The sequence below is a fragment of the Apis laboriosa genome, unplaced genomic scaffold (genome assembly GCF_014066325.1).
Source record: "Apis laboriosa isolate Shangri-la unplaced genomic scaffold, ASM1406632v1 scaffold4_cov146, whole genome shotgun sequence".
Taxonomy (NCBI): domain Eukaryota; kingdom Metazoa; phylum Arthropoda; class Insecta; order Hymenoptera; family Apidae; genus Apis; species Apis laboriosa.
In genome coordinates, this window is record NW_025223501.1 from 1,506,137 (window position 1) to 1,532,629 (window position 26,493).

At 29.6% G+C, this 26,493-nt stretch overlaps 4 protein-coding genes across 12 annotated transcripts; 1 reads left to right on the top strand and 3 right to left on the bottom strand.

Moving 5' to 3' along the window:
* Window positions 1-679: 679 nt before the first annotated feature.
* On the bottom strand, window positions 680-15,703 carry LOC122717303 (ubiquitin carboxyl-terminal hydrolase Usp2-like). 7 transcript variants are annotated; one of them, XM_043941243.1, is made up of 9 exons: window positions 15,554-15,703; window positions 10,521-10,886; window positions 9,791-9,868; window positions 5,553-7,023; window positions 4,071-4,163; window positions 3,398-3,493; window positions 2,873-3,225; window positions 2,442-2,767; window positions 680-2,261 (listed from the first exon to the last, which is right to left on the bottom strand). In XM_043941243.1, the coding sequence occupies exons 2-9, from the start codon at window positions 10,817-10,819 to the stop codon at window positions 1,945-1,947; spliced, it is 3,033 nt and encodes a 1,010-aa protein (XP_043797178.1). In that variant the 5' UTR covers window positions 10,820-10,886; window positions 15,554-15,703; the 3' UTR covers window positions 680-1,944. The 7 variants fall into 7 exon arrangements, with proteins under 7 accessions (XP_043797178.1, XP_043797179.1, XP_043797177.1 ...); XM_043941244.1 differs by having other exon boundaries at window positions 15,268-15,703; XM_043941242.1 differs by having other exon boundaries at window positions 15,121-15,703.
* Window positions 15,704-16,035: 332 nt separating this feature from the next.
* LOC122716983 lies at window positions 16,036-26,117 on the bottom strand. Its single transcript, XM_043940597.1, has 9 exons — window positions 25,588-26,117; window positions 23,959-24,437; window positions 23,646-23,899; window positions 23,331-23,574; window positions 23,041-23,256; window positions 22,874-22,956; window positions 16,640-17,769; window positions 16,409-16,574; window positions 16,036-16,273 (listed from the first exon to the last, which is right to left on the bottom strand). The coding sequence occupies exons 1-9, from the start codon at window positions 25,619-25,621 to the stop codon at window positions 16,099-16,101; spliced, it is 2,781 nt and encodes a 926-aa protein (XP_043796532.1). The 5' UTR covers window positions 25,622-26,117; the 3' UTR covers window positions 16,036-16,098.
* Window positions 18,032-18,890, bottom strand: LOC122717305 (NADH dehydrogenase [ubiquinone] 1 alpha subcomplex assembly factor 3). Of its 2 annotated transcripts, XM_043941253.1 has the most exons (4): window positions 18,818-18,890; window positions 18,592-18,703; window positions 18,439-18,520; window positions 18,032-18,360 (listed from the first exon to the last, which is right to left on the bottom strand). In XM_043941253.1, exons 1-4 carry the CDS (start codon window positions 18,868-18,870, stop codon window positions 18,113-18,115), a joined length of 495 nt encoding a protein of 164 aa, XP_043797188.1. In that variant the 5' UTR covers window positions 18,871-18,890; the 3' UTR covers window positions 18,032-18,112. The 2 variants fall into 2 exon arrangements, with proteins under 2 accessions (XP_043797188.1, XP_043797187.1); XM_043941252.1 differs by having other exon boundaries at window positions 18,052-18,520; window positions 18,818-18,885.
* Window positions 19,110-22,143, top strand: LOC122717304. 2 transcript variants are annotated; one of them, XR_006347197.1, is made up of 6 exons: window positions 19,110-19,270; window positions 19,627-20,354; window positions 20,431-20,553; window positions 20,630-20,794; window positions 20,869-21,172; window positions 21,254-21,737. XR_006347197.1 is itself a non-coding variant. In XM_043941249.1 (6 exons), exons 1-6 carry the CDS (start codon window positions 19,207-19,209, stop codon window positions 21,902-21,904), a joined length of 1,524 nt encoding a protein of 507 aa, XP_043797184.1. In that variant the 5' UTR covers window positions 19,110-19,206; the 3' UTR covers window positions 21,905-22,143. The 2 variants fall into 2 exon arrangements, 1 of the variants encoding a protein (XP_043797184.1); XM_043941249.1 differs by having other exon boundaries at window positions 20,869-21,033; window positions 21,626-22,143.
* Window positions 26,118-26,493: the final 376 nt, after the last annotated feature.

Sequence of the window (26,493 nt, forward strand, 5' to 3'; positions counted from 1 at the left end):
GAATTCGAGGCACACAGACTGGCAGTCGATTGCAAAAAGCCCTTCTTTTCGCGACGGAAAGAACAAGGGATCTAGAAACCCTACCCCCCGGGGCACGTGTACATGTATATGGGCTGCATGTCCAGCGCATACCACAATTCACAGACATATATGTGCACGAAGGGGAAACTGACGAACACGAACCGGCAACGAGACGACGATTTCCACTATTTCGCCGGCACGCGTGGCAAACTTGTTTAGCAAGCGCAACATCGCCATCTGTATCGCGAATCTCGCATCACGATTGTCGCGAATTGACTGAGAAGCAAGATTCATGTCTGATAGATACTTTGCGCTTGCGCAATTATTGATTAAAAAATCGCAAATTTATATCATTTTTACGTTAAATAAAAAACATAATGTTAGTCATATTTATAATGAAATTTATATTATTTAATAATAAATAATTTTATGTTGTTCAAAAAGAATATTTTAAATATGATAAAAATTCACTTTAATTTTCCATTGATCTTTCCTATGAAATTTTTGAATAATTAATAAGGATAAAAAGGACATTTTGATTGGAAGATTCATAATGTACAATAATTCAATATTTGTGATAACAATTTTTACAATGGAAATCGAATAATTGGTGAAAAATTTTATATAATTTATTAATATCAAAAAATTTATTGAGTTTTTTGAAGAGTTTATTTAATGAAGCTATATTAAGAATGCGATTTTCAATTTTTAAAAATTCGTAAATTCCAAATGATGAAATATTTTTTATAGATAAACAAATAGAAAAAAAAATGTATAATTTTTAAATATAATATTTTTAAATATATTTTTTTAGACTCATTGCTTAAGACTTCTTTTTTCGATTGCCTGAATATGATCAATTTACTAACGTTGATACTTTTTCTTTTTTTTTTTTGTAGAGGTAAGAACGGAAACTATAATACGACACAAGAAAAACCATTTGATTTGTTCATTTTTTCCCTTAATCTTTGTTATTTTTTATTGGTATGTAATACGTATAATAATATATATTTATATATATTATATTCGTCCATATCGAATATATTAATATTTTATCAGTTTTTCTTTCCATAAATTAAATAAATAACTCTTGACTATGATATTATTAAACAAAATATTTTACAAAAGTAAATAGCTGTAGATTGCCAGGTGTTCAGTGAAGGAGTGAGGATAGATGTATTTTTTTTTACTATATCGTCTATTCAAAAGTAACTAGACATCCGAAGCGCTTTTTTTTATTCCGTATACGTGATCTTTGGCGAAGTCATGATTTTCTGTTCATATTACTTCAAATATCAAATATACTATATGTATTATGTATTATATTTTTTATGTTAAATCTATCTGGCAAATCTCGTTTTTGAAACATGATTATTTATTTCATACAAAAAAAGTAAAGAAACTATATAGAGAAAAATAGGGAAAAGTGTAAGAAAAAAAGTGATGAAAATTCAAAAAATGACAATTCCAGGATTCTGGTACGATCTTCTGCTTGTAACTTTAACTTCTGAAAATGTTTGCTCATATTAAGCATCTTATTAACTTTTAGAGGACTATTTATAATAAACCTCTGTATCGGAAAATGCACTAAAGTGTCTGGTTTCTAAAGAAGCCGAAGTAAAAATGACTGGACCACGATGAAATATATCTAACCACGAAGAAAAACAAAATTTTGGCTTTAATGGAACATGATTATCGCCAATAGTCACACAATACACACACGATCCGTTTTTTATACTCGATAAAAACGACCTCAACGTTCAATGTTTAGTCGCTTTTCAATACCACACGATAAAGTATAGTTTCACTTATTATTAATTTTTTCTTTTCTCTTTGTCGGTTTTCTTTTTTATACTATATGCTGGACTGAGGTATTGAGAGGCAAGATGGTCGTTTTTTTCATATTCTAAGCATGGCGTAAGGTTACAAGTGAGAGCTGTGAGGCTGCTGCTCGTAGAACAGTACGTAGGCTTCGTTGGAAACGACCGATCGCGCTGGAACCGCGGACACCCGGCTATCATTATACTCGTGCCATTCTGCCGAGTATGGATGCTTACAATATGCTGTATAATGACCGGAGTGTGTTGTGCCCGAATGGTTCGCGACACCATATAAATTGTACGTACAACCCGGAACTCTAGGCGCAGCAAAGGCACTGAGATCCAAACCTGTCAATGGAAAATCTACCATCACATTTAGCTTGCTGCGGAATCGTTCCATTGGTGAGAAACGTTTTAAGTCTGTAATGTATTTCATTAAGGAAATAATGAAAAAAATAATACAATCTTATTTTTGGATATTAAAAAAATATTAAAAAGACTTGAATTAACTATTACAATGTAATAGTTGATAGTAAATCAAATTGAATGAACTTATATATTTTCTGTTTAACTTTGATTTAAATTATAGAAAAAGGATACGAATAACAAGAATTTTCGGGAACTTTTGTATGCTGAAACTTTTCGTGCACTTTCTCCTCATCTGACACTTAGAACAAGTCGGTTTTTCATCGCCATCGAGCACCTCTTCTCGCGTGAAATGCTCCAAACATTGGCTCAACTTCACTGTACCACTTCTAGCCGGTATTGGCAAACTGAGATCCCAGAAAGGATCTAATGTGACTGACACATGGTCACAAGAAGTGCAATGTAACGACGAACGTAATTGACCAACGAAAACGTCCACTATCATACTATCTTCACTACGTAAGTAGCGTTTCCAGCTTTCTACTGCCTTCTGACTATCTCTATTTATAAAAGGAAATAAAAATTAGTGTATAATAGAAATCTTAATTAATCATCAAATTTCTTTCTTATGTTCTCTTCATAGATAAAATTAAAAATTCACTTACGTGTACATTTCAGGAATATCCGTGTGTATTGGTTGTGGTTTTACCGTCACCCTATTCACATCTTCATGTAATCCTTCTAATAGATACCTAAGAAACTCTTGAGCATCCTGTTGACTATATCCCATAAAACGTGGTGCGAATCTTTGTATTTGAGATTTGAGCGCCGTCGTATTAACCACGAGATCACCACCCACTTCCCATAACTCATGTATCACCTGACTAAACGCTTTGATCAATGCTCCTTTCATACTACTTGTGGTAGTGTTTATATCAGCGAGGTACTGTTCGTTCAGCAGATATTCCAGTAATGGTCTCGTATTGCTCAAACATTGGATCACACTGTTCATAAAACACTGCAAAATAAAAATATTAATAAAAAAATTTGTTCTTTTATAATTAATCGTTAATTGGAAACAGCTGTAAAAATTTATAAAAAAAATTTATTAAAAAAATAAGAATCAATTTCAATTTTCGATATTCATAATTCTTAATTTATTCATAAATATATATAGTCCATATACTTACTGTATTCCCGATATTTCGTAATCCGTTTAGTCCACATCGCTCATCGCGATGCGCCTGTAATCGATTACGAGCCGATTTGTTCGTAGGGCTTCCTTCCTGTAAGATAGAAATCAATGTTATTTTTTTTTAAATCTAATCTTATTTTTGTAGGATTCTACAGAAGACTTTACAGAAGACAAAAACCGTCAAATATCGTCGCGTACGCTGTTCTAAGCACGGCTAGTTATATTTCTTTAATGGTGGCGGTGTCTAGCTTGCGGTACAAGAGCATGTCATATGAATACATGTACACGTACGTATACACACACACGATACACACATACATATAAACACACGCACACATATACCACGAAGTCGATATAACCTTAAGAATACGTGCTATTCAGAAAAATCGATTAGCTTTAGACAGATTACATAGATTAGTAATTATGCATCATTGGTTTTAAAAGATAAGAAATTCCACACAGTACGTACATTTTTTGATGTATTTAATCTCAGCGTATGGTTTGTTCCAAATGTATGTCCAATATAATATATTCAGAAAAGGAAAGACAGCGTAAATATCTAACAGGTTGAATAACCGTGAAAAAACAGTGCACAACGACATATCGATATCATTGCCCGAAACTAAGTATATTCTTTTTATCTCTTTCTTTATTCCATGGATACTCACCTTTAAACAAATGGCTGGAGGCTGGAGAGTAGCGCGCGTGGTCACTATGGAATTGCCGAACTGTATTGTATACACACCGGAAGAGACATGTTTCTGGGTCGTCAGAGGAGCCGCAACACCCAGCAGGAACGCGTACACGAACAGCAAAATAATTATTACCCACACGCACCACAACCCCCAGCCTATCAATTGGATATAAGCCAGTTTACACGTTATAACTCGACTGCATGACGCATTTCAAGAAGCGCCAGTTCCTGCGTATCAAGTAATTTATACTCAATTTTTTTTTGTCTTCATATTCATTTATGTCAACTACATTGCGAGACATATTTAACGAACAAATGGTTGTCATATTGTTAGAAATATTTTAAATTTATGAAAATAGAGATTTAAAAACGGCACGAAAATCAAATAATCACAGTGCAAATCGAACAAAACTTTCTGCTGTTAAATGCGAATTTCTTCGTATATATTCAAAGATATCCTATTTAGATAGTTTTCTCTCACTTCATGGCCATACAGAACTGGCACACTATTCGTTGTCATTGAGGATAGAGATGGCTCGTGTCGTGAAGAGATGCATATCGCTCACTGACATTCCCCACGCAGAAATGGTGTAGCTTCTAGCAGCGGATGAACCAAGATAAACTTGTACTATGTATATATATACGCATAAGTACTCCGACACAGAACACCCGTTATTACTAGGTACCGTTATGTTATGAGACATCCGTTGATCGCCGGTTTACTCTCTCTTTTTCTCTCTCTCTCTTTCCCCTTCCCGGAGAGCTCCGATCTATTAATAAAAAGCAGCTCTCGCGACTAACCATCGAACAGAGTTGTGTGTGCTCGAAGAAAAACATGAACGCGTTTCGTAACACGCATACTAAACGAGCAATGAAAGTACATACATAAGCTAACGTTTCAACGTAACGTTGTCCCTCCTTTTCCATTTACCACCACTATTATGTATTTTATATGTATTTGAGTTTTGTGTGTGTGTGTGTGCGCGCGCGCGCGCGTGTGTGTGTGTGCATATATATATCACTAAGGTGTCGCTACGAGCCACTGAACTCTCTATAAGTCGAAAAAATGGCGAGTCATGAAATACAGTGATGCGTCATAACCACGCACACATAAATATATATTGAAAAGATGGTGGTACGTTTTTGGCCGCGTTTAGTATTACTATTTGCCATTGAATGACAGATATTTTTTAATAATAGAACATTAGAATGAAATAAAAGATTTAAAATAGAAAAAGAGATGTTGAAAAATGGAAAAATATCTATAAAATACTTAAAAAAAAAAATTGCAGAACTCAATTGAAACTTAGTGCACTATGAATATATATACTGTGCAAATTATACTCTTTCTTAGAACACACATTTATCGATGATTCTGGTAAATAAAAGTTTTATGAGAAGAGACTATGATATCCATCCACTGAATAATTAACGAAAATTACTTAGGAACACTCACAAACTGATCGGCGACCCCGCGATAGAGATTTTGGTGAGCCGTGGACGGTGCAGTGGGTGACGAGGAAGTCAGATTACTGGCAGTGTTTGTCCCCGAGAAGTGACCATCCGGTCTCCTGGATGTAGAAGGCACGGATGGGTCGTCCCCATAAGTACCGGACGGTCTTCCCGCCACGCCGTTTTGCAAGATGGGCGGCGTAATGCCGCCTACGAACCCGGTCTGATCGATATCGTACGAAGTAGACGCGGTCCGTTGCTCCTCACCGTGTTCAAGACTCTCTGGATCCCCGGTACGACCACCACGAAGGAACGCAATCGCGTCGATAGAGATGGCAGCGTCGTTGATCCCGTGTATTACCTCACCACGGCTTCCACCAGTCTCGTCTTTGATCTCAACGTCTTCCTCTTTTTCTTCAACACCTTGGATAATCTTCTGGGCGTTGTTGTTAATCAGCAGTTCGCCGTTACTCGGATTAGTGGCTAGGTTAGTGAGCAAGTCGAGCTTAACACCGATCAAACCAGCACCGCCAGCACCGCCACCGGGAATAGACGACAAGAGGTTACGCTTAGCTGGTGAAACCTCGTCGATCCGATGGGCAGCACCGCGTTGCTGCTGCTGTTGTTGGCGATGATGCCGGTTGTTCAGCTTGTTGTCTTCGTCGTCCTCGTCGTCATCGTCCTTGTCATCGCTGTCGCGGTCGTGGTCGTGGTCGTGGTCGTGGTCGTGGTCTCGGTCGCGGTTGTTATTGTTTAGCCCATATCGACCGGAATCACAAGTGTCCTCAGCACCACCGCTGTTATTCCCATTATTGCCGTTGTTGTTGTGTTGATCGTCGTCGGTGTTATTATCGTCCTCGTCATCGTTGTTGTCATCGTCATCGTCGTCGTCCTCGTCTAGATCGCGGATCGTGCCGCGCTCGTTAATCGTTACCTCGCCAGGCGACGCGGCACTGTCCGCGCGTGCATGCCCGCTGTTGAGCACCGTGCTGCTGGACAGTGGCCTTCTCTTCGACCTGGACCAGAGTGCACCACCAACGGCGCAGGAAGATGACGAGGAGGACGAGGAGAGCGACGACTCCGGACGATGATCTCTGCCGGTACGTTCGACGGCTATATCACGATCGTCACCACCGAACAACTCCGTCAACGACGAACCGGTCGAATGATGCTTCCACTGATGATGATGGTGATGATGATGATGGATTCCACTAGTGCTGCCAGTGGTGCTGCTCGTTTGACGGATATTCGGTATATAACCAGATGGCGAATACCTGATCAAATCCGCCGTTATTTCTAGTCTAGACGAGGATTCTGGGATCCCTCTATCTCTGGACGAACTGCCGGCAGAGATGCTCGATGAGGACGACGATGTAGACAAGCCGAATCTAGTGCCACTGGTTCCGTTTGTCGTCACATTCGTAGCTGTACCACTACCGCTACCCGTACTGCTGTATGCCGACGACGAAACTGACCTGCAAACGTTCAGTCAATGTGAATATTGCGAACATCCTTTTCATTTGGCTGGGCCCGCGGCCAAGGACTACCCTCTCTTTCTTCGAATTACGTAATCACCGGCCAACAATGGGAAACACGTTCATAAACACACGCACCCACAAATCACACTAAATGAATAAGCAATTTCTTTGTATGTGTGCGTTAGTAATAATTAATAATGAAATAAATTAAGAAGCAAATTTTATTAATTTATTAACACGAATTTCTTTTTCAATTACGAAAATACTTTAATATCTCTACGACTAGAGTATATTTCTAAAATATACTCTTCTTCTAAAATCAAATAATCCTCGTTATTCATACAAATATTAACAGAAGGATGCAAAACTGTTTCAACAAAGAACTGTTCAAATCTCAAGAATAGGAAGATTAAAAAAATATAAAATGATCCATGAGTACAAAAATAATTCTCTCGATGGAATAGAGGGGAAAAAAAATCGATATATGAACGGATAGGTCGATGTCGCTGGCCTACATGCTGACCAGATCTTCTTTGAGGTTTGGAGGTTACTAAATCAGATACGTGGCACCGTTCGTGGATTTGGAAATAGTGTCGGGAACACGCACTAGATATTTAAAATATATACGCATCTTTCGCGCGCGCGAACACGTGCGCTAGATATCTTATTGCGGTAAAATGAGACGAGATGTCGAAGAGAAAGTAAATGTTTTTTTCTCTTTGTCTCGCCACACGTTGCACCAGAAGACAATTCGAAGCGAGGTCAAGGTCTTCCACCACGCTTCCATCGTGTCAATCGCGATCAACCTGTCCGATGTGTATTTATATTCACGTGATTGTTTATTTTCTTGTTTCATGTCATGGGGATTGAACTAGTTTCTAGACATTTTTATATTAAGTTAAACATTGATTAGTCAAACAATTTGAAAATTTTGTACAAGTATGTTACAATATTTGTAATAGATTTTTTTCCTATTTTGTTGCACTAATTTCTTATGCTTAATAATTAATAATAATAATATAATAACATTTAATAATGATTTATATGAATTTCCAATGTATTTACGAGATGACCAGATATTATATTATATTCCATCAAACAATTTGGTGATATTATGTATTAGCAGATAAAACTTTGAAAATAGAAATTAGAAAAAAAAACTATATCCAATTTTAAGAATTTTATAATATGTCAAAAATCAATCCAAAAAATAAAGGATAATAAATAATTATTGTTATTCGAATTTTATGTGTTTTTTAGTTACAATGTGATTAACAAATCTGAAAACTCTAATTATTATATTTAATGTTACATTTAAAAAAAGGATAAATTTTTAGTTCAAAGGACATAACAAAATACATATCATCTTGCATCAGGGGCAAGTGGACAGACAAGATTTCCCGTGGAATTATATATAACTAGTTCTGAGACTGCCAATGCAAGTTTGTACCTATTTACCATCGACCTCGACCTTTGCCGTCAGCTCGACCATACCATAGAAATAGGGACTTATGTGCCGCACCTCCCTAATTGGATCATTGTGACACGGACAAAAGTAATTGACGCATTGTAAAAAGGTGTTGTCGGAATACCTGTTGCCCACTATATATGATATGTTTACAATATGCATCCCATAACTATTTTAATACAAAGTTTCTAATCATATTCTACGCAATAGAAAAACATAATTGACACGAAAGTAGATAGAAAGGAAGAGAAGATCGAGGGAATTTTATCGTCTCGAAATAATTACATACTCTTTGAGCAACAAGAATTGATGTTGCTTTAAACGCTCTGCCGACAGCACAATATAATTAGCACTCTCAGCAATCGTTACCAGATATTTTTTTTCCTAACATTTGAAAATTTTCATTCTAAATGTGGCTATTAGTCATGCATCAAGCATCAAGGATATAAATAATATTTGCATTTAATTTTATTAAAAGTTAAAATATAACAAATATATACAAAAAGTGATGATGCAGAAATAAAGCAGAACAAATTTAAAATTTTAACTTAAATACATATCTACACGGCATTTTTTTTTTAGAAATCTAAATAAAAAGAAACAATTTATGTTACTTTTGCATTATTTTATATAGATATATTAATATGTTATATAAAAATAGAATCTTTATGATATAGCAAGGTTATAAGATTGCACATTCTATATGAGCAACTGCACAAAAATTTGAAGAAAATTTTTAAATTTCATTCAATATTTTCGATTGTGCATTTAAGCATTTATATTATTGATCGTGCAATATTGAAAATAAATAATAGAAAAATAAATAAAAATTATTAGTGATAGATATTAATAAATCGATCAATTATTAAAAATTATATATATATGTATTTCAATGTTTCAGAAAGTAAGTTAATAACAACTTAGAGAAAGTAAGAATCCAACGCCTTAATTAAAATTACAGGTATAATTTATCTTTAGTTCAATATATATTGTAAAATTTAAAATACACTGAAAGAAAACTTATACAAAATTACATATACTGTTATTATTATTATTTGATTCCTTAATTTAGGATCATTCTCGTTATATTACGATACTAGCACAAAAATAAATGTCAAAAAAAGCAAATCGGCAGAGCGTTAAACCAGAGAGAGATAATAATATTTAATCAAATTATAACTGGAAATGGGAGAAATCAAGGAAATATGCATAAAATCGATAAAAACTTATCGAGGCCTTGATCTTGTAGCTACTGACTCCGACTGCCTTATACCCCTGTTTATGGGGATTGCTCACCTTGTGGGTGAGCAGCGAGACCGGTTGTATTCCGATAAGTAACTCCTTCGGATGCTCGTACCCGTCGATGAGTAGAAACTGTAGGGCCGATCGAGTATCAACCATTTAATTAACAATTCTTTTATCTCGTATATTGTCAGGAAATTCAGGATCGGCAGCACGCTGGTAATTATGAATTTAATTTTAATTTTTATGCGATATCAAATGTACATAATGCCCTTGGTGTCAATCAATCGCTTTTTAAAGATCATTCAAGTAATAAAGAAAACAATCTTAATGATCCAAAGAGACAAAATAATTGAGAAGAAGAATAATTGAGGGAAGTACATTCATCCATGAACGGAGTATCGACGGTAATAAAATGTCTTCTTCTTTGACTAACTTTCCTCTTTATTAGACTTCTTTCAATTTTCATCTTTTCAGTATCAATATTCCACATATTCACCGAAAGAACCAACCCTTTGCGCACATATCTTAAACATTTCATAGAACAAATACAATTAATATACTTTCAACCAATAAATCAGATAATAATAAAACATCAGAAAATATTTTGAAGCGTATATCATTATTTAAAATTAATAGTCAACAAAGGGTTAGACATCTTTGTTCCTAAATTCCAACCAAACTGCACGTGATTGCCGATCCCTGGAATCCATTAACAGAATCCTGAACAGGAGGAACACACATGGAGAAGAAAGAATTTGTCGAAAGAGGATAAGAAACTCACCTGCCTGATGGGCAGTAGGATCGCCTGTATTCGGTCGTATAGTTCGAACGAAAGCCCGAGCTGCCCGACGACGATGACGTCGACGACGATGTCGAGTAGAAATTTGTTGGTCGATCTAAGATCGACGAGGAAGCAGTAGATCTGTAGGTGTTCAGCTTCGAGGTGGAGGTGCCAATAGCGGAACTGTTGTTGCCGCTGTTATTGCTGGAACATCGTCTGCTAGGAGAATGCGGTGCCATTGGACTGGTGCTGTACGAAACTGCTACGGCGCCCGCCTGGCCCCCACGGTGATACGACATTGCACCCGGGTCACCAGTCTCACAATCTCTCTTTTTCTCTCTTTCTTTCTTCTATAGAAACCCCTTCCTGAATTCCAACACAATGTAAGAGAGATTGGTCAGTGTATCGACTGAGATAATTTTTAAACAATTTTCTAAAATGCTGATATAGTCTACGTAAGATATTTCGAGCGTGCGTTTGAGCTTTCCCGAGAAGAATTTAAACCTGTTTGCATGATTCTAATGCTATTGTTAGGATGTTTTTTTCTTACCAAAGATAATGTAGTTACCGATTGATGATTACTCGAGTTTGAGGAGGATTTAAGAGAGAAGCACTTGATAAGTATAAATTCTGCGTAACCAACTTAAACGTGATAGTAAATATATTTGAATAATTTGAAATACTTAAGAGATGAACTAAATTTATTATTGATTTCTATCAAGATCGATTGCTAAATTTGTAAATAGATTTTGTTATTGAATACGAAGAAACTGGTGTAACTTCATAATCATAAAATATCAGCCACTTGAGAACATTAGATAAGAAGACTTTTGAAAGAATTAAGCAATAAAAATATCTCTCGAAATACAACAAACTTGAATCTACAATGTGATTTGTATAACAATAATCTGATTCAAAAAATCTAAATTACATGAAAATAAAATTATCGGACTTTTTCCATTTTCAAAATTCAATACGCTTTAATCTTCATATCTGACTTCAAATATATGAATTAAAATAATCCTAAATAATTCAAATGATATATATTACAAATATAATTACATCAAAAATTAAATCGATAAGCATTCTGTTCTTTTCAAAAGAACAAAGAAAACATACTGATTTTCAGTTTCTGCGTCAACCTTGCATTTTGTGCGAACTACTTCACTTTGTCCCTTTTTTTTTCTCTATAGAAGAATCTATTTGGTGTTCACAAAGAAATAACGAATCTTCATATAACGTTGGAAACGGAAACCGCATTGCGTTATGCGATCAACCGAATATCGATCCGCTTAGTCTTCGTGTAGAATAAATTACAAAGGGAAGAAGGAATATTACCGTCGATACTCCAACTGTCAAATTCCGCAAAGAAGAATGAGAATACAAAATGAAGAAATGCCAGAGGTTACTGGGTCGTGCTAAAAAAAGCAAACTGACCTTGAGCTGATAAAAAAAAAAAAAAAAAAGAAGAAGAAGAAGAAAGGTTAAGTACGCGTTCTGCTTTGAACAAGTATTATTGTTTTAACTATGTTATAACAATACTGACCAAGTTAAATTCGTAAAAAATCTAATAAATTATTAGCACATAATAGTGCAAAATCATAAAAATCATAAAAATAACACAATTATAAATATTTTAATTATTTGACGTTTTATTTAATGTTTTATTTATATTTATTTTTATATAGCAATATAATATTGTTAATTTCTTTTCTTTCAATTTCTCTAGAAATCGATTTTTTTTAAAATCTATTATTTATATTTATGTAAATTTTGAATAAAAAATTCGAATAAAAAATAAAATTAAAATAATTATGCAGGAGATTTAAGTAGAATATGAAACAATGTCATTATATCATATCATACAAATATATAATAATATGATGTATTTATTGAATTAATCAATTAACGAAAATAAATTCCGATGATTCTAAATTTAATCGAAATATTACGGTTAGCAATTTTTTTTAAATGATTAAAAGACTGATAAAAAATGATATTTGTTAAAAAGAAGAAATGATATTTGTTAAGAATTAAGAAAAGGAAACTACATTACCTACATTAGAATTAAAAAAAGGAATTACATCACAAGTTAAGTAAATCCTATTTTAAATATATTACTTAAAATGTATAGGATTTTTTATCACAATAATTAATTGAACTAATTATAATTTTATTTTTAAAATTAATGATGGCACAAAATCGCGCGTGCATCGTTCAGGAAAAGAATCCAAATCTTTGCCAAATATCTAGCATCAAGAAAGCAGTCACATTTTTTCCTCGGTTTTGGCAAGTATCCCAGTTTTCACCGGAATACATCAGACGCGCAAAACCAATATGAAAAACGTCTTAAATTTCCTTGAAGTATAACAAATAAAATTATTTACTTTCTGTTAAATCCTCCTATTAAATCATGGAATATGTTTATAATATTTTTAATATATATATATATATATATATATGATAAATAACTAAATGATATAAATTTATTTTTAATTTTTAGAAAATCAAAAATAAAATGAAAGAAAAAAATTATTGCGTATGTAACTATTTTGTGGAAAAATTAAGTAAAGAATTACACGGGTCATCTTTTACGTTTCGCAAAGTCAATAACGCAGTTACATAATCACATAAAGAGCACAATTGGAAATTATGTAACTAATCTTATGATACGAACACGCTAGTAAATTCGCGAAGCATGATTTTATTAATTATATTCAATATCTTCAAATATCCTTTACAAATTTTTAAAAATTTTTACAAGAGAAAGATATTTCTTCAAAATAATCAAGACTGATTAAAATTAATTTATATTTTTACTTCATAAATTATTATTTCTTAATTACGTTTAAATATTTATGATATAGAATTTACAATAATAATTTTACATAATTTAGATTTAATTCGAAATACAGATGACGAAATAAATAAAATAGTTTAAATAGAATAAAATAGTTTTTGCATTATTCGATCAATTGATCACGCCTATTACATCATGGGAATCAGTACACGTGGATCCCTGGCAGAGCAGATTATACATTTACGCAACGAAAACGCGGCGAAACATGTCTTTTAGCATTTTTAGCATTCAAATCATCGTCAATGATGATAATGTCATACATTTATGTAGTGTACAATAACACTATATTAATACTTTTTATTTTTTTTCCCCTCCCATTTAAATTATAAATATAAAGAAAAAGTAAATAAAAGGCAAAAAACAGGTTTCTATTATTAGAAAAAAAAGATCAAAATATATATATATATATTTTAGAATAATGAATTATCTTAAATCATCTTGTAATTAAGAAAAAAATATATTAAGAATCAAATGTGATTATGTTTCTTCTAAAATTCATGATACACAAGGAAATATATAGAAACATATATATCAAAATAGACATATAATCAGATACTCGTGCACGTGGTGATGCTTTTAGTTTGCGTACATCTGTACCTTATAACATGATTAATAAAACCGATAAAATTCTCTTATGGTTTGTAGTTATATATGCATATATATATATATATATATACACATACATACATATATATATATCATACATTATTCGTTGCATTACATAAGATAATACGATATATATATTCAATACGGAAAAAATGACGTTTCTTCCGTAGAAGAGAAAAGAATCGTCCGATAGAAACCGATCATGTAATCGAACTTTATAGTTTTTCATATAGAGAGAAAAAGAAAAACAAAAGAGAAAAAAGAAATAATATAAGAAATAAGAATATCATTTGTTTATTATTTAAATACGGGAATATGAAATAGAAATCGCCATCTTGCATTTCTTCTCGAAATTCTTCAATTTTTTCGTATATCAATATTCGTATATATTGTCATGAATTAAATATAAAAAATTAATAAACAATAAAAGAAGTAAATTTAATAAATTTAATAATAAAAAGTTAAGCTTCATTAATGAAACTAGACTTGTAATTAAACTTATATTATGTAGCATTGAGTCACATACAAAAAATATTATAATTGTATATTTTGTTTTTATCATATTTAATTTTTTTTTAACTCAATTTTTTAAATCATTTCGATAATCATATGAATTTTAAAAATTAAAATTCAAAATTCCTCGTAGAATTCAAAGTATGTAATTTGAAAATTTTATCATAATTCAATGTAAATAGCTTATTAATTTTTTCTTAACTATCACTATATCACTATATACCACTTATTTTTATTTATTTTCTTTTTTTTTTTAAATATTTATAATAATTTTGTCTCAAAATGATATGATATCATAGAAAATATGCAAAAGCATTTTTGGATACTACTTTGAATATTTTTATCGAGCTGTTTCGATTTGTAACCTAACCCCGTATTCACGAGACCAAAATGTGAGAAAGTGAGAAAGAGATAGTAAATTGGTCACAGAATAGGAAAAGAAAGGAGATAAACGTATGAGGAAAAAAGACAAAATGAGAGAAAAATGACAAGGAAAAGAAAGAGAAAGATACGTTTGAACAGTCTGGCATTTCTCATGTTCCAAAGTTAAAATCCACGATAAGTATATATAATCGTATTTCATACATATGAATCATTCACTAAAAAATAAAAAATACTCACGGCCTGATGCCTCTATATAAGTAGGTTTTCACTCGATTAATTCGTCCAAAGTGTACGTATAAACGATTTCACTAGGAAATGTCAGTGTTATGAACACTTTCGTGTTTCTTCGATCATGTCGTCGTGTACGCGAAGAATTTAGCTTACGTTTCTTGGTCGATTTTACGGAGATAAAAAGAGGAGAGGCGATGCGTCGCGATGCTTGTAAGCACGGGCCATCCCTCAGAACTGTCGATGACGTCACCGTAACGAATACTTGAAACTTTTGATGTGTCTGAGCTAAGGAATTAATCGTATGACGGACAGCTTCGAGACACGATCGATTTACAACACGGTTTATGTCGATCACGTCACGATGGTTCTTACTGGATAAATCTAACACGATTCAGAACGACAGTTTCGCCGCCTCGGAGCTCTGGCTCGAGTTATTTACCTTTCTTTCAACACTTCCCTCTCGTGGCTTATCAAACACTTGCGACACCACGAGATTATCACTACTGAATCGTTAACACAACGTGTGTGCAAACAATATGGCGATTACAAGACTACCGATTTCCGCGTTGACAGTCATCGCTTCCGCGACTACCGCATTCTGCGCTAGCGCAGAAGAAAATGCCGTTTTGTTTGCTAGGGAGGAATTTTGATACCAGTGCTGCCACGGCACAATTCGAATCACCAATTACATTAATCCCGCGAATTTATTTGACATTTAATTTCACAGATTGAATGATTAAAATAATTAATTAATAGTAATTAACAATTATATTATCAATTAATAATTTATGTTTCAATTTTAATAATAAATATATTTTTAAATAAAAAAAATAGTAATAAATTTTGAAAAAGTAAATGTAAATAATTTATAAAAATATTAACCTTGAAATCAAATTTTCTTGAGTTTTGTACAACTAAATTTTCACTGACTTGATATAAAAAATATATATCAAAATGTTTTATTTATAATTTATAATTTATAATTTATATTGTTAAATCTTTATTACATTGTCTTTCTACATATTCTGCAGCCATTTGTTGAACATGGTTTACATTCTCTTGAGTACCATATTGTTCTTCAAAATTAATAAATTTCTTGAATAAAATTTTCATTTTTCTTGGAGGTAGCGTTTGAATAACTGTTCTTTCAAGTACTCTCCTATAAAATTTTGTACAATATTTTTATCTCATTATAAAATTAATATACTATTAATTATTATTATTATTAAATTACTATTAAATAAAAAATAAAATAAAATTAAAACTGATATTAATAAAGTTAAAGTATTATTACCTTGCTATATCAATATCATTAGATTTAATTAAAGAATCAACATAGCAAGACCATATATCAACTCGTCTTGGATAGGAACTCAAAATTTGTTCAAACAATGTTTGTGCTCTCTCTTTATCCCCAAATTTGTTTTCCATAATTGCAAATCTTACCATTAAGTTCACATCTACAAAATTAATATTGTATTATTACTTTATTTTACTTTTTATCTAATAATATATTTGTACATACGTTCAGATGCTGGTAAAGATTGCAATGCTCTTTGCATAATATGCCTTGATTTATCTTTCAAACCAATTTTTAATAATGCTTCTCCACAATTGATCCATGTTTCAGGAATTTGTTTAAATTTTCCAATTATAATATTAATTGTTTTTTCTAATTCAATCTGTCTATCAGCTTCAACATGAATGATCAACATATGGGTGTATATCTTTAACGAATCATTATTTCTCACTGCTTCTTGAAAAACATCATTTAATGATTCAGAAGTACCAAATTTTGATTCTAAATTCAACCAGGCATTCCAAACATTTAATTTTTCATTTTCTTCTCTGAAATTAATTGTCTTTACTGCTCTCTTTGCAACTGCTCTCGCTTTCTCAATTTCTGTTGTTTGTAAATAATATGCCATATATTGCAACCAAATTATTGAACTATTAGGTCTAGCTAAAACTAATCTGTCAAACTGATCTACAGAATTTGGTAATTGGTTACTAGCTAATGCTTCTTCCCTTTGACGAATTTCACGTTCTTTTTGCTTTTCTTGTTCTCTACGTTCAATAGTATTTAATTTCTTGTTTTTCTGTTTTGATTTTTGCTCTATTTCATCTTCACTGTCACTGGATGATTCTTTATTTTCACAGAAATTTAAGATAGGTATTTCATTCCAAAAAAAACCACATTCAGATAATCTTGACTTATTCTCAGTATTTTTATAATGATTAACATTATTAAATGCATTTTTTATATCATATATAATAGGTTTAACATTTTTTTTTGATTTAATTTTTTTTACCATTTCTTCTTTTTTTTGATTAACATATACTGTATTTAATTTTTTTTTTAAATTTTTCTTTGTTTGTCTTTTTTTGTTTAGAAATTGTATCTTTGGAGTTATTTTTTCAGTCTTTATTTTTTTTGCTATCATATTTTCTTGAATTACTTTTTCTTTTTTCAGATTATTCATTCTTTTTTTATAATGTTTCATTAAAATATAATGAATATTTAATAAATATTTGTATAATGAATATTTTTGTATATTTATATTTACCAAATTTGATGATTCCTCAACGCGTGTAAAAAATTGATTATTTGTGAAATAGTTTACAGAAAGTATTACACAAAAAGTATAATTATAAAATTTCGAATTATAAAAAATATTATTTATATATTAAATTTATATATATATTTTATAGGAATTTTATCTTTTTAATTATTAAACAATTATATTTTCATGTAAATATTACATTTACACATGATCGTATTTATGATTGCTACTATGTTCTTTTAAGGTTATATTAATAGTATAACCTTATTTTTCTTTGTTAAAAATTAAGTACTTTATATAATTAATTTCTACTTTTATTGTTTTAACAAATTTTTTACATTTACATTAATATAATATTGTTAATCTATATAAATGATCATATAAATTACTATATTATTATCAATATAAACTTATGAATTTTAGTATTCAATTATTTAAATATCTATTAAATTTTTTTCTTCAGTTAATTGTTTAGGTGATTTTTGAAGTGGCTTCTGATGAGAAATAGATTTTTTAGGTAATGGAGGTATTAAACCTGCTGCAACATATCTTCCATCAGATTTTAAAAAATTATAAATACCACAAGCATGTTCCACTGGAAGTATCTCAGTTTTGATCTCGTATTTAAAAAGTATTTTTTTTATTTCTAAAATTCTTTTATATTCATAATTAGATTCAAGGCCTAAAATCAAAAGATCTATTGTTGGGTATAAAATAGTGAATAAAGATAAAGTGGCTTCATTAATATCCATTGTAGAACCTATATTCCAGGCCAAAATTGTTTCAGGAAAAATTGCAAGAGGACCCAAAATTAATGAATTGTCATTCAATTTAAATCCTATCTATAAAAATAAATAAAAATGTATAACTTCATTAGTTAATCTAATAAAAATAATATAAAATTTTATTATACCGGTAAACATTTATTTATTAAAAGTTTTTGATTATTTTGAATATTAAGAATATCCATTGTAGTTTTACCAGATCCTTCATAACCTTTTGTAATTTTTGAGTTATGGAATAATCTACAAATAATTAAATACTATTAAATAAAATAAATTTTTTTTCTTCAATTCTCTTATCTTTTTAATAAAAAGAAAATATTTTATTTTTTTAACATTTAAAATAATAATACTGACCTAATATTTTGTATTAATTGCCTTAACATAAATAAATTGTTAATCAAAACCATTCTAATAATATTATAATAATATTTAAATTGTTGTTACACTTTATAGCAAATATGTTTATTTGAAGTTTTAGTTTATAATGATTATGCCAACTCTATCTTCTTGATAATCTATGACTGTCACTAATATTATTTGATTGGTTGATTCAAATAGTATCATAAATTTTACCGATACGAAATATAGCATTCAGAATAGTGAATAAAATCTAACAGTATCCTATCTTAAGTTCCATCATGGAGATGTTCAGTCGACGTCCCCTTCCAATTTTAGTGTATTTTTAGAAATATTGCATGGAAAATACTTCGTCAGAAAAAAATAAACTTTTACCTTGATACAATATGGATAATAATCCCATAATGAAAATGAGCAAAGGCTGTTGGAAATTTGATGAAGATGATCGAGGTGAGCATTAAAACGTAATAGGTTATTGAATGATAAATGTCAAAAGATATAGAATGAAACATAAATAATGATATATTATACTATATCATACTATTAATTTTGTATTATAATAATGATCTTTTTAATTTATTTTTGAAATCATTAATTGTATAATTATATGTTGAGTGCAATATAAATTTTTAAAAAAATTTTCCGGTGAATGAATCGGCATTATAAAATAATAAAAATTCTAAATAAGTAAACATTATTATTGTTCATTATAACTTCAATATTAACTAAAAACATGTTTATATTAAATTAATGAAAAAAAATGAGAATATTAAATGTTTATTAATTTTATTTTATTAATTTTATAGCATTATATATAGACATTGAAGAAAATACTGAAGAAGAGAAAGAAAATAAAATATATAGCTGTTGGGATCAAACACCTGATATACTTTTAGAAGAAATTTTTTCTTATTTAACTATTCGTGAAAGATATTATGCATCTTTGGTATGTAGGTCATGGTATCGTGCTTTTAAATTACCAAAAGTATGGTCTACGTTTACATTAGAAGACACCACTCTTACTAGAGGCAAATTTAATTATCATAGCGGTTGGCAATATGTTTTGGATCATATGAGAACTTCCACATGTTTGAATAAAGTTGGAAGAAATTTTAGATCTCTTGTTTTTGAACCAATGTTGAATTTTTATAATCTCTATGAATTTATGAACATGATATCATGGTACACTGAAAAACAAGGATCAGATAATACATCAGTGGCAGGAGTTGGTACTTATATTCGACGACTTAAATTTACATTTCCTTGTAACATGGCAAACAGAGATGATCCTGATAGCATTAGAATTTTTGGTACTGGTGGAAAATTATTAGAAGCATTGAAAAGATTGATGCGTAATTTATATAATTTGAAATGCTTAGAGTTGATAGATCTCATGTTAGATAGTAAAGAAGCTTTACATTTAATGGATGATATCTGTGCAAATTGTACTCAGACATTATCAAAATTGGTTTTAATTAATACTACAAGGTATCATTGCCCTCTTTTACATGTAGGAGTATTTATTAATTTAAATGTAAGTTTTATTGAATAAAAAACTTCCAAAAATCTATATTCAATGTTTAACATAACATTTTTGTTTTATTTTGAAGGTATTAGTTATTAGTCCTCAAAATCTTCACGAAGATGTAATAGATTTAATTGGATATACTAAATTGCAACATCTTCATATTGTTCAAAATTGTTATAGTCCAAAAGATGCTACAGTGAGATTGGTAATAGTTACTATAAGTTTAAATGTAAAATATATTATTTTAAATATTTTAATTAAATTAATTTTTATTGATTTAGCCTTCAAGAAAATCTTGGATAAAGATGAAAAGAAACAATCCTCACATTAAAGTTCACTTTGAAGTGGAAAGTCATAAGTCTACAGATACACTTTTGCCCATTGATTTATTAGAACATGGGAATATTCCATGTCACAGTATTGTTTTAGATATTCCAAATACACAGGTTAGTATGAATTCATAAAATATTTAAGATATTGTTAAATACTATTTAAAAATAAATTACATTAAATATTTTAGATTTCATCTTCAACTATTCTTAATCATGGAACATTTTTTGAATCAACAATAAAGGTGTATGCGTTTAAAGGTCTAAGCAGATATTTTGTGCCCAGAAATTTTTCTCAAAGATTGGATGAAGCACTAGTACAATTTTGCAAAATGTGTCCAAACCTTCATACACTGGTATCACTTTGTGTTTGACTGAATTTCTGATGTGTATTGTCACTTTTTAAAATCACTATGATTTTAACAAAAACTCTTAATGATGTGTGATAGCATGCATTCAAATTTTTGTTATACAAAATTATTTATTATTATTCGTGTAAGTTTTATTTAACTAGATCACATATTATAATGCAAATTTTAAAAAACACATTGAAAATATCAAAAACATTTTTTACAGCTTCTATGGATCTATTTATGTACATATGTTGTGTGGCAATATATCACTGATTTGTCAATAGTACATAAGACAAGAGATTTAAATTCAGATCAATGATTGTATCAATGACTTGGAAGCCAATCAGTGGGAGACAAATATTTTACCATGACACATTTAATAATTGCCTGGGTTAATAACTGGTCTTTGAACGAATAATACTTCATACAATTACATTAATCCACGGATTGGTTTCCTTGGTATTTTTTATCCTTTCATACAGCTAATAACATTTATCAAATAACTTCCTTTCAAATAACTAACTCATAAAAAAAGTTTAGTAATTTGAATTCATAATTTATCAGACTTGTATATACGATAAATGTTTCCCTGCAGATGATTCGAGATAAAATTTCAACGGCCACCATTTTAGAAATTGTATCTACAGCAAAGAATTTACGTTGTTTATATGTCCGAAGATATTCAATTTTAAAAAAATGTGATGGGGATTGGTTAAAAATTATGAACTGGTCACCGGAACATTATCAATGGATTCAAAAAAATAGCCGTAGTTATGAAAATACAGAAAAAGAAGTATCTAGAATATTGAACTATAGATGGCACATGTTAAGTGAAAGAGAATTTGCTGATCAAATGGTGAAATTACATTTATAATATGTCCATAAAAAAAGGAAAAAGTTTTTAAAAAAAATGTTTTATAACAGATTGTGATTATATAATTATATCTCTAAATAATATCTTATAAAGTATATCGTTTATGTAGTTTATATATTACGTACAATTTGTATAATGTATTTACACTTTCTGACATAACTATGATGATGTAAATACATAAGAAATTATTGCTTATTTGAAGTTGATTAAAGTGGATTGTTAAATACAGAATTGTACGAAAAATAATAACATAATAAAATGACTGAAATTGTAAGTATTTCCACTTTATTTTATCATATAATATATAATGAAGAATTTCTATATTATATCATAAATTATGTTATTATGTACAATGCCGGTTTACATATTTATATATATAGATATTTAACAATTACCTTACTTTAGCAGTTACATCTAATATAAGAATAATCATATGTAGAATATAATTTTATGTATATGCTAAATTAAATATTAGTTACAAAAAATAATAATAATAACTCGAATATTAAATTTAAATTTTCTTTATATTGGAACGCATAAATTTATAATATAATAATAAAATTTATAAAATTCATCAAGTAAAATTCATCAACATATCAATAGTAATTAAATTTGACAAATAACAAGTACAATAGATATTAACCATTTATCGTATATACATATTTTAATTTCATATATACAAAATATAAATAACATGAAACAATATCGTGCAAATAATTTGTTTTCTGCTATTATTAAATACAAGTTAAAACGAATTTTTTAATTTAATCAATTAAGAATGCAAATTATAATATTTTTTTTTTTGTTCATCTCTATTTACAATTTAAAATAGACATTGTGAACAATAATATGCAATATATTTTTTTGTTGTTATAAGAACGGTTATAACAAATAAAAAATTTAATCATGTTTTTCTTATTTTAAAAGAAATTATCTAATATATATAAAAAAAGAAAGTTGAAGAATCACGGTGCCAAGGCAGCTGATCGTTTGTCTCGGTTTTTATTACGCTGAATAGTGCGCGCTTTGAATGCAGCTGCATTCATTAACGTCTAAATGGAATAAATTAAAATTCATAAAATTAATTAATTTGAAATTAATATTGTAATCAAGACTATTCAATGTAAAAAATTTACCCTTTCTAATTTACTTGTCTTCTGATTCAATTGTATCGGCACAACTTTATTACCAAGGTGAAAAATTTCGCGCAGAAGTTGATTTTCCGCAAGATGAATATTTATTCCCGGACCAAGTAATCTACAGCACGCATTATACTGAGTTCGTGCGCACCATCCTTCTAAATATAGAATTTCTTGGCCAAATTTTACATGCATTTCTGGTAAAATATCCTCCTAATAAAAGTAATATTCATTATCAGTATATATGACAATATTCAATATTCTAATATTCTTAATACAAAATTTACTTCTATATAGCGAAGTATATCTCTGAAATTAGCTCTCTGTTGTTTACGGTCTTTTTTTGCTCTGTACTTATTTGAATCTGTAGCTAACTCTTTTAATACTTCGATTAGATCCAAAGACCAATCCTGCTCATAATCGCATGAAAAATCGCGACCCAATTCGAATATTACAGCTAGAGCTTCACCAGCTGACAATCTTATATCCAAATGTGGTGATTCTAATAACTCGCGCAATCTATTCAAGGACCTAAAATAAAAATTATTTTTATAATTCTAATCTTTTTTCTTAAAAATACTTTTTTCTTTAAAAATACTTACGGCATATAACTACTAGTTCTATCACTCGCAAGCAAGCTGTAAATATCTGCTGGAGCCATTACTGTTAAGAGAAGTGTCCAAGATGAAATAGCTGTAGCATGCAACGCAGCAATTTCTGTAGAAATATTTGCTATAGCACCATTTCCTTTTAAATAGGAACCAGAGAAAATACCAGACAATAATTGTACAATTTCAATGGTAGCAGTTGCATCATTGCCTGATAAGAATTGATTCATGCTTAGAGCCCAACAGCACTGTAAATATATAATTTATTATTTATAAATAAATTGGATTATCACTTTTATTGTTTTACCTCTGAACGTGCTTGAGTAGAAGCTGTGGTATCGCTGGCAATAAAAGTTAAAGTACTTTTCAAATCTCGACAAACTATTTCTGCACTTTCAAAAGCTCCCAATTGAACACAAAGCAAACTACTTAATCTGGCTGCTGTAGATTGTTCTTCACTACGTCCTTTTCTTAAGCCTCGTTCCACTGAATCTGTGATAGTCATTTTTCTATCTTCTACAAAATCTGGAATATATTTGATGGCAAAGATTCTTTCTATTCCATTAAAACAAATTGTTCTGCCTTTTGCACTCTTTTGTGATAAACCATCAATTGCTTCCTTTAGCTTTTCTTCAAATGCTTCTTGCTGCGCGAATTCATCTACCTCATTATCATTCACATCATCTAACATGCTGCGATTATCAGATTGACTACTAGATACGCTGCATGCATCATTATTGATAGAATCTTCATCAGATGTTAATTCAGCTCTTTTTCCACCATGTCCTATAAAGAAGATAATTTTTTTATAATTATGTTTTATAAATAAATTATGTTTACATGTAATATTTGATAAATAAAAAATATTATAAATTTAAAAATATTAAAAATTTCTTTATCATGATATAAAATACATCAATATTTATATTGAAAAAAATTTAAATAACCATCAATGATATAAATGTGTAATCAATTTTTATATTTAATTTGCATAGATAGTAAGATAACAACTGTTAAAAGTAAATATCATTTAAAAAATAAATCTAATATATAATGTAATATGATATAAATATTAAACAGCTGTTATTCTTGTCATCTGGTAAAATTGTTATCCATATATATAGTTAATTAGTTTTAAGAAATCTATGTAAAAATATAATTATAAAAATCATATATCAATTTTATAATTTTTAATTATTAAACAAAATATTTACTGTAACAAATTGCAAAATATATATAAGAATTCATTAAAAGAATTTCAAATATCATTAATTACATGCATTGATAATTGATATATTGTATAGAAATGACGCATATTTTGTATAAATATAAGAAATAATAAATGTTAGATATAATAAACGATCTAAATTTAATACAAATGATACAAAAAATCATGATATATCTAACCCTTTACCGCTCATTTAAAATATAAAGCAAGCAATAAACATCTTTTCCAGTGATTCATAATTTTTTCTACAAAAAAATTGCTTCTATTTTAAAATATGATTTAAATTAACGATTTATTTCAATCATTCGAAAATTTTTTATTCTATCTCGTACCTAACCCAAACCCGTACGAAAAGCATGAAAGTCACATGGGGATAGCTAGTAGTGACACGATGTTGCTTCAATTCGAACATATTATTAAAAATTTCATAAATCAATATAGTTTTTTATTCGAAAATTAGTCAGTGATTTTATATATAATATCATTAAAAAAATTAAAATAATTGACAATCTAATATGTGCTGTAAGATAAAATAAATAACATTTAAATGATGAGTCATTCCAAAAGAATGCCAATAATTTAATAAAGAACGATCATCACATATTTGATCAAGACTTTTTATCAATAAGATTTTGAGAATTTTTTAAATAATCATTTTTAATAAAAAACAAATATTATAAATAGCATCAAAAAATAAGATTTTCCTACCGCATTTTCGTCTTCTGCCTCCTTTGCCTGGCATCGTTCTTCACCTTCCTTATTGCACAATTGATACTAATAAAAATACTCGATCAAGAGGGTAAATGTCTAGCACTATTAATTTTTTTTCGTATACTGAATACACTGCATGAATTTTTAATTAGAATCTGATAAAAACTCATTAACATGTTGCGAATTGTTCAAAACATACACGTCGAGACAGCCTGCGATGGGCTTTCTCAAGTGCACTGCTTTTGCGAGCTGCGAACCTACCCGAAGACAAGCGAAAGAATGCGAAACACGACGCGTGCGCAATACATTTCTATGAATAGAAATTCACCTGTTCACCAATAGAAGAATAGCTCTAAGGATTCATAAGAAGCTAATGAACGTATATCAATTATTACATCGTAGTTCCAACGGAAAATAATCTTATTTCTTTTATTCGTTCGCGCGCGTGATGTGAAGACATATAACATTTTTTAAAGAATATATTTATATGAAATTTTGAATAGAATCACAAATGTAAGTACAAATAAAAATATTTTGTTTTCGAAAAGTGTTACGACATTATTGTAATATATATTAATTATAGAGTTATGATTATTAATATATTAAATATATAAATTTATACAAAAATAATTTGTATTATAAAAGGAAAATTGTGTATTATTTTATATTTTGGAATATAAAAAACATTTCATAATAATAATTTCATTATAATAATAACATTAAATTGTATAATAACATTAAGTATCATGAAAAAAATACAATATATTTCTATTATAATATATTTATATTAATCTATACAAATGATGACAATTTCATGTCTTATTATTGTATATAATTCATGGTACTTATATTACAAGTATGAATTTATTTAATTATATCACTATAGTATAAAATTGAACATAT

Excerpts from the sequence above, each read along its gene's own strand:
- LOC122717305 (XM_043941252.1), bottom strand. The coding sequence starts at position 18,870 with ATGGTTTTGATTAACAATTTATTTATGTTAAGGCAATTAATACAAAAT. Across the intron at positions 18,704-18,817 it reads CAATTAATACAAAATATTAG|ATTATTCCATAACTCAAAAA; the intron begins GTCAGTATTATT and ends AATTATTTGTAG. Across the intron at positions 18,521-18,591 it reads TAATAAATAAATGTTTACCG|ATAGGATTTAAATTGAATGA; the intron begins GTATAATAAAAT and ends TTATTTTTATAG.
- LOC122717303 (XM_043941243.1), bottom strand. The coding sequence starts at position 10,819 with ATGTCGTATCACCGTGGGGGCCAGGCGGGCGCCGTAGCAGTTTCGTAC. Across the intron at positions 9,869-10,520 it reads TCCTACTGCCCATCAGGCAG|TTTCTACTCATCGACGGGTA; the intron begins GTGAGTTTCTTA and ends TCGGCCCTACAG. Across the intron at positions 3,226-3,397 it reads TACGAAATATCGGGAATACA|TGTTTTATGAACAGTGTGAT; the intron begins GTAAGTATATGG and ends TTTATTTTGCAG.
- LOC122717304 (XM_043941249.1), top strand. The coding sequence starts at position 19,207 with ATGGATAATAATCCCATAATGAAAATGAGCAAAGGCTGTTGGAAATTT. Across the intron at positions 20,355-20,430 it reads GAGTATTTATTAATTTAAAT|GTATTAGTTATTAGTCCTCA; the intron begins GTAAGTTTTATT and ends TTTATTTTGAAG. Across the intron at positions 21,034-21,625 it reads GTCCAAACCTTCATACACTG|ATGATTCGAGATAAAATTTC; the intron begins GTATCACTTTGT and ends GTTTCCCTGCAG.
- LOC122716983 (XM_043940597.1), bottom strand. The coding sequence starts at position 25,621 with ATGCCAGGCAAAGGAGGCAGAAGACGAAAATGCG. Across the intron at positions 24,438-25,587 it reads AGGCAGAAGACGAAAATGCG|GACATGGTGGAAAAAGAGCT; the intron begins GTAGGAAAATCT and ends TCTTCTTTATAG. Across the intron at positions 23,900-23,958 it reads CTACTCAAGCACGTTCAGAG|TGCTGTTGGGCTCTAAGCAT; the intron begins GTAAAACAATAA and ends ATATATTTACAG.